Source organism: Camellia sinensis, chromosome 2 (genome assembly GCF_055761805.1).
Source record: "Camellia sinensis isolate YWXY chromosome 2, ASM5576180v1, whole genome shotgun sequence".
NCBI classification, from domain to species: domain Eukaryota; kingdom Viridiplantae; phylum Streptophyta; class Magnoliopsida; order Ericales; family Theaceae; genus Camellia; species Camellia sinensis.
Window position 1 is genome coordinate 95,710,833 of NC_138962.1, and position 15,792 is coordinate 95,726,624.

At 33.9% G+C, this 15,792-nt stretch overlaps 1 protein-coding gene and 1 pseudogene across 18 annotated transcripts; one reads left to right on the forward strand and one right to left on the reverse strand.

The window, feature by feature from the left end:
* Positions 1 to 827: 827 nt before the first annotated feature.
* Positions 828 to 7,477, reverse strand: LOC145820200 (enhancer of mRNA-decapping protein 4-like). 17 transcript variants are annotated; one of them, XM_082915193.1, is made up of 13 exons: positions 7,038 to 7,477; positions 6,749 to 6,952; positions 6,239 to 6,318; positions 5,774 to 5,965; positions 5,419 to 5,658; positions 5,077 to 5,161; positions 4,386 to 4,859; positions 3,891 to 3,972; positions 3,453 to 3,503; positions 3,196 to 3,363; positions 1,963 to 2,295; positions 1,765 to 1,884; positions 828 to 1,126 (listed from the first exon to the last, which is right to left on the reverse strand). In XM_082915193.1, exons 10-13 carry the CDS (start codon positions 3,286 to 3,288, stop codon positions 896 to 898), a joined length of 777 nt encoding a protein of 258 aa, XP_082771319.1. In that variant the 5' UTR covers positions 3,289 to 3,363; positions 3,453 to 3,503; positions 3,891 to 3,972; positions 4,386 to 4,859; positions 5,077 to 5,161; positions 5,419 to 5,658; positions 5,774 to 5,965; positions 6,239 to 6,318; positions 6,749 to 6,952; positions 7,038 to 7,477; the 3' UTR covers positions 828 to 895. The 17 variants fall into 17 exon arrangements, with proteins under 17 accessions (XP_082771319.1, XP_082771321.1, XP_082771318.1 ...); XM_082915195.1 differs by lacking the exon at positions 5,077 to 5,161 and having other exon boundaries at positions 5,419 to 5,591; XM_082915192.1 differs by lacking the exon at positions 5,077 to 5,161.
* Positions 7,478 to 11,345: 3,868 nt separating this feature from the next.
* On the forward strand, positions 11,346 to 12,892 carry LOC114274898 (carboxylesterase 1 pseudogene; annotated as a pseudogene). Its single transcript, XR_014361366.1, has one exon. The product of XR_014361366.1 is annotated as a carboxylesterase 1 pseudogene (transcript).
* Positions 12,893 to 15,792: the final 2,900 nt, after the last annotated feature.

The following is a 15,792-nucleotide window of genomic DNA, read 5'->3' on the forward strand; positions in this document are numbered from 1 at the left end:
GAAAATTTCAGAACACGAGACTCTTGTTGCTATAGAATTTAAGAGGATTAGATGTACATAGCCCTAATCCAGTATGCAAAAAAACTCAACTATTTTTTTGTAATTATTAAAATATTTGTTAACAAAAAGGAAAAAGAACGAAGATCCATTAGAACTTCTGAGCATAAGTTAACATGAATGTATGGTTTCCTTTTTGAAATGATTAACCACTTTATATATTTATGACGTTTATTACACTGCTGGAAATCGCACTTTTAGCGGCGTTTAAAAAACGCCGCCATATGTATCAAAAACGCCCCTAATTCCTTTTGTGGCGTTTAGTACCAAACGTCGAAGCTGCGGCCGTCGCTGTAGCTTTGCGACGTTTTAAAAACGTCGTGATATTAGTACAGGCGGCGTTTTTTAAAACGCCGCCAAATGTCCCACCACACGCACGCTGACGTCACCAACAATATTTAGCGACGTTTTTGAAACGCCGTCGTATCTGTTTTAAAAATATTACCGTTACTGTTGAGGGATTAGGAGGCGTTTGTAGAAACGCCGTCATATCTTCCTTTTTTTTTTTTTTTTTTTTTTGGGATATTATGCTAATTTTATTTGATTAAATTAAAAAGAATACCTGTAAAAAATATTGAATTTAGTTTCTCATTCAATTAATAAAAAAATACCTATAATAAAACTAACATACAAAATATTAACTCCTATTCAAATATCTGTAATAAAACTAACATTTAAAATAATAACTCCCATTCAAATAACAAATGAAGCATTAATTCAATTTCACATTAAAAAAAAACTAACATTTAAAATAATAACTCTCATTCAAATAACAAATGAAGCATTAATTCAATTTCTTATTCAAAAAAAAACTAACAAACCGTGTTTAAGTAAGAGACTACAATTTGTAAAATTTTGATTCCAGATCTGCTAAAATGAAAAAATCCATCCATCTTGTCATAAAACATAACCCACCAAACTCAAATCTTGTCTCAAACTGCTGCTGAGCTACAGTTGCATGTTCAATCATTCCTTTCTGGAAGGTAGCATCAACTTGCTCAAACATGGCTTTGCATGACATCTCAAAGGCAGGAATAACGGAAGCTTCCAAACTAGACTTCAATGCATCCTGCATATTGAATCGCTCAAACAGTCAGATCAAGATTTCCAGATTCATTTAGTAAGGCATACAATCTCCTCAGGTCAGATACTGCTAGAGAGAGAGAGAGACCCATAAAAATTTTGAAGTTATTTAACAACAATTACAAAACATCAATTAATCCCATATACATGCATAACATACTCAAGAAGAACTAGAGCCAGACACTACATTTGAAAAGTTGAGAGATAATGGACTGTCCACCCAAGATGAGTTTATGTCTCTGCAGGAATGCTGCTTTGACAAAATAAAAATGATAATTTAAAATATGACATTCACCAAGTGTCTCATGCACATCACATTAAGAGAGAGAGACAGAGAGAGAGACCTTAATATCTAAAGATTACAAGAAAAAGGGCTCTGAGAATCAACAAAGTCTCAAACGAACCAAAATCCCTCAATAACCTTTAAGATAGTTAATGATATAGCAAGAAGTGAATAACAGATCATTCAGCATAAAAATGAAATCCAGAATTTGTAAGGTCATAATAACATAATAGAAAGAATCACTTCAGCGTCAATAATGCTCTCCATACTGCTCCATAATGTCATCTAAAATACATCCACACTCAATCAGTAAAATCCTAGCACTATAAACTTATGCATACCTGAAGAGCTTGCTTGCCAGAAGTTTGAAATTGTGCTTGGATCTGCCTAGCAACAGTAGCTTCAAGTTTTGAATTAACTGATTTCTCCAGTTGATTCACTGCCTTATCACCAACTCCTCTCTGCACCACATGGGCATCAATTAGTTCTCAACAAGACTACATCCCTAGTATAAGACTTGGATCTTTTAGAATATCAACCTGAAAAGCCTCTGTAATAGCCGTAGATATTGTTTTTTCAATGGCCGGAGAAATTGCACGAGCTACAGCTGGTCCAACTGCAGCCAATTCCTTCTTCACTGTTTTCTCCACCATAGCTGGCAAGTCCTTATTTATGCAGTTAGTGATCAAACTTGTTATTTGCTGTGTACGCTCTCTAACTAATTTCTCTTGTTTCGCATTCTCTTCCTGAAAATGAGCCCATAACGCATCAGTATTGGCCTTGACAGCTTTTTCCATGCTCCTCCCTAGGGCAGTCTCCAGCCTTTTACCTTCTTTAGTGACTAGGACAGTAACCATCACCGACATCTGCTTCTGCATTTCTTTTTGCATATAAGATATAAGAACTGAGCTAACCATGAAGGCTTTTTGAAACCGACCATAATCATTCGGTTTGGTCCAAATTGGTCGGCTTTTTGAAACCGACCATAATCATTCGGTTTGGTCCAAATTATTCTAAACCGAGGAATAAGTCATCCACATGGATAGAGGAACCTATATAAGTTACCCATGGGTGGTCTAGCTTATCAGAGACAAGATAATTTTGTCCACACAAAAACTTCCTATGAAAACAATCCAACTTGACAGAACAACTTCAACCCCAAGGGAGCAACATTAGTACATTACTAAAATGCAATGAAGAATGAAATGAAGAATAAGGAAGTTTTAGGGAAGTAATAATGCACTGATTTGAGTGCATCCAAAGTTGATTTTTGAGTTATCTCTTCCAGACTACAAAATTAAAAGACTCAGATTTTAGCCTTCTAGTATATATTGGAAAACAAACTCGCAAAGAGAAAAAAAAAAATTAATAGAAACATAATATCCATGTCATGACTGATCTCCATATTAGTGTCTTATTTTTGGGTCTTCAGGATATAAGAAAAACAAACTAGATTAACCCCTTGAAGCAATCTACAGGCAACACTTGAAGGACTTCTATCTCAATACTGGATTGTATTACCATTCCCATATTATTGTTTTGATTCTAGGGCATTCAGCATCAGATCCTATGCATCTATGCAGGATAGCAACACTCTATGGACCTTGACTCTCAGGTACAAAAGGCAACACAGCAATCCACGATAAAAATCTTTCAAAATTGAGGTTAAAAAAACAAAAAATGTGTAGCCTCTGCACCTTAATGCAAAGGTGCCAAATACAACACACACACAAGACAATGAAACTCTTGGCCTCACAAAAAGCTTCACTTACCTGAACAGTCTGCTCATTGGTCTTGGAATGGGTATCAAATCGTTGCAGTGTCAAGCCATCAGTCCACTTCTTCTTGTGCAGGTTCAGTAGCATTTTCTCCTCAAGTTCATTCTTCCTGTAATTAATGGCTATTGAGTAATAATGCCTATTCAGCCCATGGATCAATGCCTGCAAAACAAATTGCCATTAGAGGATAAAACTCAGGGGTGACACCTCAGCTATCAGAAACACAAAGGCACCACTCATTCAGCACTCACTTGAATGGATGCCTTCCTATGGGACTGACCAGTATAGAAATTTCTTCATATCTTCAGACATAACATTCAAAATTATTTACTCCACATTGAATGCAAAAGGTAAACTGCCCAAGAATTTCTTGCAAGTATAACTTGAGAAGGAAACAAATCAACAACAGAAAACGCAGAATAGGAGAAAAAAAAATTGCTCATACAAAATGGAAAATTACAAGTTAAATTTGGCAAAGAAAAAGCAAAAATGTTTCTTTTATACAACCAAAAAAGGTCATAGGAAAATGCCATCATAGAATAATGATACTAACGATAACGAACACATAAAAACATAATAGAAGAATAAAGTACCATGCAAAAATCGCTATATAAATTAATAGTAGTAAAACAACTACATAATTGTACCACTACTACCATCAACAACAACAAAAGAAGATAGAATACAACCTGTTGAGTATTGATGTCCACACCAGAGAGCCAACAGCCAAATCCAGGATGTGAATGATACCATCCTACCACCATTTCCGGCCTGCAATTCCAAGCAAAACAACAAGCTGACTAAAACATCTACGAAAATGTTCAAAACTATTCAAATAGTAGATAACTATTCAAATTAAGTTCAAAACCTGCCCTAATTCAGTAGCTGATGGTAACTATTCAAAGATTGGGTGAAGTTTGTCAACTGGTCATGGAAAATAAATTATGCTTTCTTAGTTGTCTTATAGATAACCAATGAAGCGGAAAATGGTGACCAGTAACAAAGAAGATGAAGGGGGAGGGGGTAGCAGAAGAACATAGCAACAGGGGAAGCATTCAAAATATCCAGTTATGATAAATACATGCAAGAAAATATATAAACATTGAAGTTAACAACAAGAATTGACTTCAGAAAAAAGGAAGGAAAAAGAAAAAAATAATAAACATTGGCTCCCAATCTGAAACCTGCAATACCGCTTCCTCCACAAATGGTTTTACATTTCTCTGTCGGACTGATTCCTCTACGTCCCTTTGCCAAAACTCTTTAAACATTGGCTCCTCTATCAAAGCTCTATCCTAAATCAACATTATAATGAACATCAATCAATCCTTAAGTACATCGCAATCTGAATCATAAATAGCCAAAAATCTAAATTTTAAAGAAAATATTTGAGATCAAAGCAGGAATAGTGATTGACTGGCATTTGGCAACATGACTTGCCCTATTTCCTAGCGATAATGATAGCCACTTATCTATCTGACCATGATTTCCAGACAAGAAGCTTCGCCAGTAGAAGTAAGCAAGAAAACTAGGAAATCTCCGAGCTAAAAAGTACATTAGTTTCCTTCGTGGTGTCCAATTTCCCCAGCTTCTATATCTTTCTTTCTTTGTCATGCTTGGTTCAAATGGATTAACCATTGGAGCAACCATGACTGCACCTGCAAATTCAGCCAAGGATGGATCAGAGATAAAAAGCATCAACAGAACAAAAATATTCACCTCTTTATTTATTATGTGGGTGACACTGAAGCATCACAATACTTTCTGAAACATATCATAAGTATTTCAGTGGCAAATAATGGTCGTGCAGTTGCACAATGTCATGTATGTTCATAGATATTTGAATCTCAGTATAAAGGAATAACATATTATTACCATTTGATATGTGGTCATATCAGATTGTTTGAAAACAGCTAGTTAACAGTCCAATTCCTCGAGGATTTATTAGTTTCAGCTCCTCCTAATTCCAAAGTGACTATTACAGACCAATGTTCAACATAATCAAGACATGAACATGAATTACTCACAATGAAGAAAATGCAGATAAAAAACCAACATAACCCCCAGGGGTAGAACATTTAGTCAGAATACAGCCTTCTAAATTGCAAGTCATGGGTCCCTAAAGGCTAACATCTTATTTAGAGAAATTTACTAATTAAAAAATAAAATAAAATAAGCGAGAGAGAGAGAGAGAGAGAGAGAGAGAGACCAATATACCTATTACTCTGTCAGGAATGTATCTGAGAGTACAGCCCAAGCATGCATGCTCTCTCCTGAGTATCCTACCACCCAGAACTTGTCAGTGACCCCCACAGCATATGATAACTGTAACATATCCATAGCTGATGACTCAAGATTCCTGTTGGGATGGGGATCACTTAACCCAAAACCTGGAAGATCATAAGTTACCAGGCGAATGCCAATTCTTGCAGTAGTGAAGCCCTAAGCCCGGGTATTCTTATTTGCACAAAACAAATAAATGTGTGCAAAACATCAGCATGAATAGTTATTACTCATTAAGTTCCCCTATTTAGTTACTTTTCCAGAAGATTTGAGAATGAGATTATTGTACCTGCAGGTCGGGATGAAAGAAAAGGATGTGTACTGATGATAGAAAATCTAGCTCTGTCGCCCGGAACACCTTGGTCCTAATAGGCCAAGTGTCTACCATCCGGTAGTAATACACGACTAGCATCAGGAGGATGTATATACAATCTCTTTAACAATGAACTGCTAGTCTTATGTCCAATATTTACACTCAGTGCTGCAGATTCAAGAGCTGTGTCAGTGTTACAATTAAAAAAACGCATTGCATGTGTAGACAATTGTTCATTTATTTTCCAATTGGAACTCTTGCAGATAATATGGAACACTTAAACACCATACAAATACTATATGAAGAAAAAAATAAACACTGGAAAATTATTTTCTTGACATTTTGTAGCTCCACTTCTTTTGTAAATCGGATCAAGAAATAATGGTCTCTAGATATGCATATATTAACCAAACAAACTACTTATTCTACATTGTATATTACCATATGTCAATTTCAGGTTACTATGTTGGTCTCCACTGAATTGGCATCCACTTTTAGTCCTTCAATTCTATTCAGTCCTTCTGAAAACCAAATTTATAAAAATGTAAAAGAGAAACATCAGCCAAAATAACACATGAATTTATGGGACAACTAAATTATGAAATCAACCAAAAGAAACACATATATATACTAATATATAAAGGCAGCAATCCAATTTGATGTAGACCTCATTTTGAAGCTATGTCATGCTAAAAATGAATCCATATTAATTACTTTGGAAAAATTAACATCATCCTGAAAACTACACCCACCCCACCCATAAATCTCTAATGTCTCATATAACTCCTTCCAATTACACTGTCCAAAAAAATAAAAATAAAAAACTCCTTTCAGTTATAACTTCATCAATCCAAACTGATGCTAATTTAGGGTAATAAAAAAACAGAGATTAAAATTCAACATGCTAATTTAGGGAAAAAAAACAAGAGAATCTGAAGCGATGGTGCTCACCTTGGTAGATGATGGTGCTCACTTTCCTCACTGAACGAATCTGAGATTGAATCACCGAGCTTTGAAATCGAGAGAGAACTTCGAAATCGCCGAACGAATCTGAGATTGAATCACCGAGCTGAAGAAGGTTGAACTTCGAAATCACGTTCAATCAATCAATAGATCTTCAATCGATCGATCTGATCTAGATAAAACCTAGCAAACCTGAATCGAATGATTCCATCAGTAAGTATCATCTTCAATCGAGCTTGACTGTGAGAAGATAGAGATAAGACTGATCAACACTTACCATGAAGAAAGACCTGCGAACTCGAACATGAACTAGAGATAGAGATAAGACTGATCTGCGAATCGAGAGAAACGAAAGGGTTTGAAGCAAGAGAGAGTGATTTAAGCTTCGATGGATCTGAATCAGGTTTTGTTCAGATCGGGGCTTCGATCTGAATCTTTTTTTATTTAAGCTTCGATGGAGAGGGTTGAGAGAGAGAGATCTGTGCGCATGTGTTAAGGGTTGAGAGCTCTGATTCAAAATAAGGTTTTCACAGAAAGGGGCGCGTGTGGGTCACCACATTCGGAGGCGTTTTTAAACGCCTCCCATTATAAAACGGTGTCGTTTTGTTTAATAGAATATGCAGCGTTTTTAAAACGCCGTTAAATACTAATAATTGTGACGTTTACAGAAACGTCGTTAAAAAAACGCCATCAAATCACCCTTTTCCTGTAGTGTTAGCTGATGACACAAGATGTGTTATCCTTACACTCATATTTGGGAACTCTAACATTTTCCATCATATATTGTACTAACCCATTTTTAGCAAGTCCTTAATTTGGTAACCCAAATCCCATCATTTATTACCCAGTTTAGTAGAACTTTTTTTTTAACCTAAAACGTGATAATTAGAAATAGAAAATAAAAGTACTCCACTTCAGTTTTTAAATACGTATATCTATATGTGTGTGTGTGATTGTGTGAGGGGTTACTAATGAATTCAAATGAGGCTTTATTAACTCATCAAACATACTCTTGTTTATGGTCTTAATTTCCAAGTCAACTAGTGGGTCAGCCCAGAAGAATGCAAGGAAGGTTCAATGACTTTGAAATTTCACTTTCAACAACATTCAATTTCAATTTCAATTATAAAAAGGCAAACAAATTGTCAATTCAACTTCACCAATTTCGTTTCAACATTTTGTCAAACACATGGTGAGCAAGAGGGTGGAAAATAACAACAATAAAAAACATAGCCCAAACAACAGCAACAAATAAACTACCAACAACAACAATAGCAACATTATCACACACAAACTAATTAATTAAAAGAAAATTAGAATTGAATAAAAGTATGATTAAGAATCATTATGTAGGATAATAAAAGAATCAATTGGATTTAACAGGGTGTGCTCCAATGGTTGTGAAAGAAAGAGAGAGGGAGGAAGGAGAAGAAGAAGGGGAAATACCAGGGTGTGCTCCAATGGTTGTTGCCAGCGAGAAATAGAGAGAAAAAACCACTGCTCTTGCGAGAAATAGATAGAAGAGAAGCTCCAACTCTCTGATTTATAACCAAAAAAAAAAAAAAAAAGCAAAACAAAACAAAAAAACAAATTCTTTGTTATAAAACCCTAGAAATTGGGTGAAGATATATATATATATATATATAAAGAGAGAGAGAGGCCGGAAATACTTGGTGTGCGCTGGAGGAGACACAAATCAAAGTAGCTACTGTTGTCCATCGCTGGTAGGGAGATGGGTGGTACTGTCGCTGGTAGGGAGGTGGGTCATACCGTCGCCGGTGAGGAAGTGGGTGCCCGTGTTCAACAATGGTGGACGGTGGCTGGTAGGAGGGTCGCTTGCGATGGAGTGAGAGAAAGAGAAAGAGAGAGAGAGAGAAGAGGGATGATGAGAAAGTGAAATGGGAGAGGACTGACAGAGTAGTCTTAGATAAAATTTGATCAATGCCGACTAAAATTTTTTTAGTAGCCAAAACCTTAATTAACAGCGACTAAATATTATTTTAGTCGCTAAAAGTAGTAATTTGGCAACTAAAAATTTTGGTCGCTAATTAATTTTATAAATCCCTTCAAAATTCGAAATTTTCCCTCCAAATATTTTAATTCTTTGGCGACTAAAATGTTTTTTAGTCGGTAAAAATAAATTTTTGGCCACCAAAATTTGGTCGCCAAAAGTCTGAAAGTAATATTTTTTTCTTCATTCGCAGACTAAAAAATTTAGTAGCCAAAACCATATATACAGCGACTAAAACATTTTTTAGTCACCAATTGTGCCATGTTTAGCGGCTAAAATTTTTTTTAGTCACCAATAATCAATATTTTCGACAAAAAATAATTAGTAGCTAAATGTTGTACTTTTGCCGACTAAAAAAAATTTTAGTCGCCAATTGCCCAAGTTTTGGCGACTAATTTTTTTTTAATCGCCAAATTTTGTCGCCAAAAGTACATTTTCTTGTAGTGATATTAATGCTATTTTTGTACCCAATATATATATATATATATATATATATATATATATATATATATATATATATATATTTGGTTTCTATATATTATTTTTCTTTTTAAGTGTAAATCTTGTTAATTAGGCATTTATTGATACTTTATTGCATGCATTTCACGAAAAAGAATGTACAATTTCTTAAATTTCTTAACATACTAAAGGGAAATTTTAATATACACCCTTATAAAAAAAAAAAAAAGGTATACTATATACTTCTAGTTATATAATTTTTTCTTTCGTTATGATTGATTTTCTTATTTAATTATGATATTAATTTAGTTATGATTTATACATTCTTTAATTATATCTCATATTGTATTTAATTATAGTTCGTAAGGGTAGCCTATTTGTTTAGGAATTTTAAATATTTTATTAATATTTTTATTAAATATCTTATATGGGTGTGAGGTTCAGATAAGACTCATATGATGTGGGTCTCATACCTATATGGGACATTTGGTAGAAATACTAGTAAAATGTTTGGGATTCCTAATATTTTTCAAGTATAAGTTCCCCTGTTGAGTCACAATGGTTAGCAGCAAAACTATGCCGCGTAAAGTATCTTCAATGGTGTAGTTAAAAAGTAATAAAAATGAAATTCATTTGTACATGTTAGTGTTTATTAATTTAAAATCTAATAGTATATTCCAATAGTATAATTTGATATTTGTTAACGTATGTATTATGTAGTAATAGGATCCACTAATAGACATATATATAATAAAAAGTAAAAAAAAGGGCAATAATTGAGGATAAGGCTTATTTCTAGTCTGGTTTTAAACTAGACCGTATTATTAGACCTATGTGGGTGCACCATGAAGCTCACATTGATAATTTGAATAATTCAATGTATATGATTTGTCGAGTACTTCATTCCTGCAAAAAATGACTTTTATCGGATATCGACTACTACTTAATCATATCACATTTTTGTTAATAAATTTAAAAAAAAAAAAATCATACTGAATGTTGATAGAAATATGATCTGATTAAGTAACTGTCAATATCTGATTGACGTGATTTTTTGTAAGAATGAAGTAATCATCGAGTCCTACACACTAAACCGTTCGGATTATCGATACGGGTTCTATAGTGGGCCCATGTGGTCCAATAGTATGATCTAGTCTGATTACGGACTGGATACAAGCCGCACTCATAATTAAAGCCTTATCTGTAATGGATATGCTTCATTATATTATCAAATGGTTAGTTTAATAATCATTTTAAATTTAAAATAATTATAAATTTACATTTTTAATTTATTTCCATTAGATATGTAATCGAAATTTTCCATTACATACACGAAATAGAGACGATCAAAATCCTCTTTTCCTCCTTCTCCGTCTCTTTCCCTCTTTAAGTGCCTCGCCAACAAGAAAAATGATATATAACTAAAGAAATGATTTTTTAAAAATGATTTTTAAGTGAAATGATGTGTTAATAACTAAAGGAAACATGAAAAAAAATAAAAAATAAATATCACATGAGAGTGATGGATTATTTAATCATTTGATTTGAAAAGTAAATCTAATTTTTGAGTCAATACAACCCTACTCATTTAAATTTGTAAGAAAAATGATATATAAGTCTATTTTTTAGATTCATTTTCTAGACTTAACGATGTATAAGTAATATAATTAGTTAATGATTAGGAAAATATGAAAGAGAGTGTTACCTTATATATCTTAATTGATTATCACATCATTAAATTTAAAAATTGAGTCTAATTTATGAACTTTTATAGTAATGCCCAATTTGTAATTGAATAGAGTCTGACTTATATAAATTGTGTTTGATAAAAAATTAGACAAAACTCTTAAAAATTTTGAAGTTTCAAATATTTAAAAACTCTAATAAAATTATCAATTTTTTTTTATTAAACACTCACATTCATACGAGACACACATGAGTGTAATGTGGACCAGACATCTTTATGAATGGGTCATGCTCCGGAACTCTAATTAGAGCTGCAAAAGGACAGCTCTAATGAGCTGTCAACCAATAATAAAAAAAAAACAGTGAAGTAAAAGACAAAAAAGATGGAAGAAAAAGATAAATTAATGCTCTATTAGAGCTCTTCTTTTAAAGATCTAAATCATTTTTTGCTTTATGAATATTTGACAAAAAAACATTTGGTAGTTAGCATTGCTCTTTCTATAAACATAGGTATAGGCGAGCATGCATCAAAAGTAAAACAACTCACACCAGCACCATTGTTAATTGCAGAATTCTTGGTGGTGGTTCTCTTACTACTAGCAATGTCAGATTCCACAGCCAAAGTTTTCGCCTACTTCCCAATCGTCCTCAACCAGGACGGAACCACCAAGCGCCTTTTCGAATTCCCAACCCTCCCTTCTGACCCAAACCCTTCTTCTCCCTCTCCTGTCCTCTCCAAAGACCTCCCTCTCAACTCTCTCCTCAACACCTCCTTACGCATTTTCCTTCCCCGTTGCCGCCACCACCACCACGAACCACCGGTCGCCACCACTCCCAAACCAAAGCTACCTCTCATTATCTACTTCCACGGCGGTGGTTTCGTCACCTGCAGCAAAGCCACCACCGGCTTCCACAAATTCTGCGTGGAAATGGCATTCCAAGTTGGAGTAATCATTCTCTCCGTCGACTACCGTCTCGCTCCCGAACACCGCCTTCCTGCTGCCTACGAAGACGCCGTGGAGGCCTTGCGTTGGGTTCGGCACCGCTGCGACGATCCATGGATCGTCGACTGTGCCGATTTCTCAAACTGCTTTCTCATGGGTACGAGTGCCGGCGGCAACATTGCTTTCCATGCGGGTCTACGTGCAGCTGCGGAAGCTGATGATCTCGTGCCGTTGAAGATCAAAGGGCTGGTATTGCATCATCCTTACTTTGGTGGGGTGAAGCGGACTGGATCGGAGCTGAGGTTGATCAACGACTCACAAGTGCCGTTGTATGTCAACGATCTTCAGTGGAAGCTGTCGTTACCGGTTGGAGCTGACCGTGATCACGAGTATTGTAATCCAACGGTGGCTGGTGAGTCTCCCTCATTGGAGGTGGTTAGTCGGCTGAGATGGAAAGTTATGGTGACGGGCGGTGAGGAAGACCCATTGGTTGATAGTCAGAAGGAGTTGGTGAAGGTGTTGGAGAAGAAGGGTGTGGAAGTGAGGGCTAAGTTTGGGGAGGGAGATCATCACACAGTGGAGTTGATGGACCCCACAAAGGCCAATGCATTCTTTGTGATTCTAAGAGATTTCATCTTCAAAACTTGCTCTGCCTCAGTGACTGTGAGTAGGTTGTGAGTTCATCCTTGCGCTAATCCTTTGTCTTCCATGGCTCCTTTTCTTTGCTGATAAAACAAAAAAAAAAAAAAGTTGTGATTTCATCTCCAATAATGGAAATGCCGATGAACGTGAAAAGCATGATGATTATGACAGGCAGATATCCTTTCTTTTGAGTACTTTTTAAAATAATCAGTAAAAAATAATTAGTGGACGTGCACGTGTTTTGCACGTGGTACTTTTTTTCATATTTCTTTTTGTGGTTTTTTTTTTTTTTTTTTTTGCTGTGATTTTTAGGTTTTGTAATAGTTTTATTTTTTTGAATCATTTTGTTATTTATTTTGTTAATGTTTAATGTTTAGTTTAAAAGTCAAAGTGTTTGAATTTTTGAATATTTGATGGGTGATATATTTGTTCGTCCATTAATATAAGTTTTTATATTGTTTCTGATATTTTTGAAGTATTATAATGTTCAATGATCCATCTTTTAAGAATAATTATTTTTATTGTACAGTCTCTGTCAAAATGTTGAAGTTCATTGATAAGGATAAAATCTTTTGAATCAATTTCATTTCTTGCATTACTCCTACAAAACAATTTGAGATATGATGAATAACAATTTGAGATATGATGAATTGCTATTGATTTTTAAGTTGAAAGAATTTTCAAATACAATGATTTTTTTTTTTAAACCTTGCAATTGAGATGAATCCTCATTGATTGTCTCTTTCATTGTTTCAGTATTATTAGCAGGAATATCATCATCTATAATGGTAAACTTTGCAATATTGCTCTTTCTTCCCATATTTTACTTGAGTTATGGAATGAATGGTGTTTATAATTTTCAATTGTGTGTTGTGTACACAGGAAATATGATTTACATAAGGACTAAGCATGTTTGTATTTAGTCACATAATAATACAGAAAACAAAGGTATGAATCTCTATAAAGAATTGTGGAGACACTGACGTATGAAAAAACGGTTGTTAAGCAAAATTTAGTGAGACTGAAATTTTTTTTAACAATGAATTATAACATAATTAAATGGATGAGTTAGTTGTTAAATTTTATATATAAATATTTTTTTTTAATTTTTTATTATTGACAAACATATATGAAATAGAAATTTTGCAAAAGTTGAGCCTTGAAATTGGCTCATTTAATAAGTTCATAACACCTTTTTTTTTTTTTTTTTTTTCCTCTTGTGATTATTTTATTTTATTTTTTGAGGCAACGAATTGCGTAACCTCTTTCTCTTAAAAAAAATGTCTAAAAAATTAAATAAATGTAGAATAGGCCACAAGGGTTAGTGTTGAGTTTTCTCTCTGCAGGACACCGTTTTAATAAAAATAAAATCAAATTACACAAAACCGAACAAGACAGAAACACTCATTTTATATTTTTTTGAAGGTGAAAAAAATATAAAGACAAAAAAAACACTCATTTTATATTTTTTATGATGGTTCCCAAATTTGGCGGAAGGACGGTGACGCGAAGACAGAAAACTCCATTCAATTAGTTTGAGAAAAGGCAAAAACATATACTGTTTAACTCCTTGTTTTAATAAATAGGGATTTAATTGAAGATGCAAAATGACAGAGTTTTGTTATAATAAATAAGGAATTAATGTAAACCCCAAAAACTAATTTCTTGCATGTTAATTTCACATGTCCATGTTTTACTATTTTGTTCTAGTAGTTTTGTTTAGGGCTGTTTAAAAATCCGTTCGATCCGGTAATTCAGACCGAACCAGACCGAATCATACGGTTTGGTTCGGTTCTATTAAGAATTGGTTCGGTTTCGGATTAAGAAATATGAGAACCGTAAAAACGGTTTGGTTAATGGATTTTATGAAAAAATCGCGGCTCGAACCGAACCGAATTTTAAAACATATATATATAATATCAAGTTTTATTTTTTATTAATTGGTTTTTTATAATTTTAATGATATTATGATGATATAGATATGTAATATTAAGTAATGCCTTAATATTATTAATTTTTATCATGAGTTAAATGTAATTAGTTTGAGTAATTATTTTGCTAATATTAATAATTTATTTTTGTAAATAGAAATTTTTGGAACCGTAAACCAAACCGAAACCGAACTGTTTTTTCGGTTTGGTTCTGGTCCGGTTTTACAAGTGTAACGGTCTGGTCTGGTTCTCAAAATCACAGAACCGTTAGGATCGGTTCGGTTCTTGGATTTTCTCATAACCGAACCAATCCGGACCGTGTACACCCCTAGTTTTGTTTTATTCGAAATCTATAATACACTACAAGAAATGTCACTTTTGGCTACTAAATTATTGGTCGGCAAAAGGCATAAATTTGGTCACTAAAACGATTTACCGACCAAATATTTTTGTCGCCAAGTTCGTCGCTCATACCCTGTCAGCGATAGTATTGGCGACTAAACTTCATTTGGTCGCCAAAAAATGAAACTTTTCCCTACTAAATTTCTTTTAGTAGGCAAATGGTATCTTTTCGCCACTAAAACCGTTAGTCACCGAAAGTGAACATTTAGCTACTAATCCTTTTTTAAGTCGGCAAACGTGACCTTTCCGCAACTAAATTTTTAGTCACTAAAAGTTCTACCTTAGGCTCGGTGACTTTTGCCAACTAAAACTATTCGTAGCCAAAAACCTATTAAGATTTATTTCTTTACTTTTTGCCACCAAAAGTTTTAGTCGCCAAATGATACCCTTTTTTTCGTGACTAAAAAGTTTAGTGGCCAATAGTTTATTTCTCTCATTCTCAAATTTTTTAGCTACTAATTATTTGGTGGCAAAAACGTTTTGGGTTATGTTTTTGCTACTAAATTATTAGTAGCCAAAACTTTTGATTACCTATTTGGCTACCAAAACATTTGGTGGCCAAATAATTTTCTGTTTTTTTTTTAAAAAAAAAAAATTTGTAAACAACCTGTATTCATTTATATTACAACATGTACCCTGTATAAACAATATAATCCATCAACATTAAAATATATTATCAACCATTAAAGCATTCAACAACGTGCACACATTTCAGTTCCAAGCATCCAAAAAATTAATCCAAAAACGTCCAATTCTATATATAATACAAATTCCATACACTCCAAGTCTAATCCAACGTCAATAATTTAAATCCATACATAATACATGAATAACCAAATTAATTTGTTCGAACCACTATATATACGGATAGAGGTATAAAAACAATGCCCTCTCGTAATTGTCAAAAAATTATATATCCATGGATATATAGCTATAAAACCATCTGCAAAAAAAAAA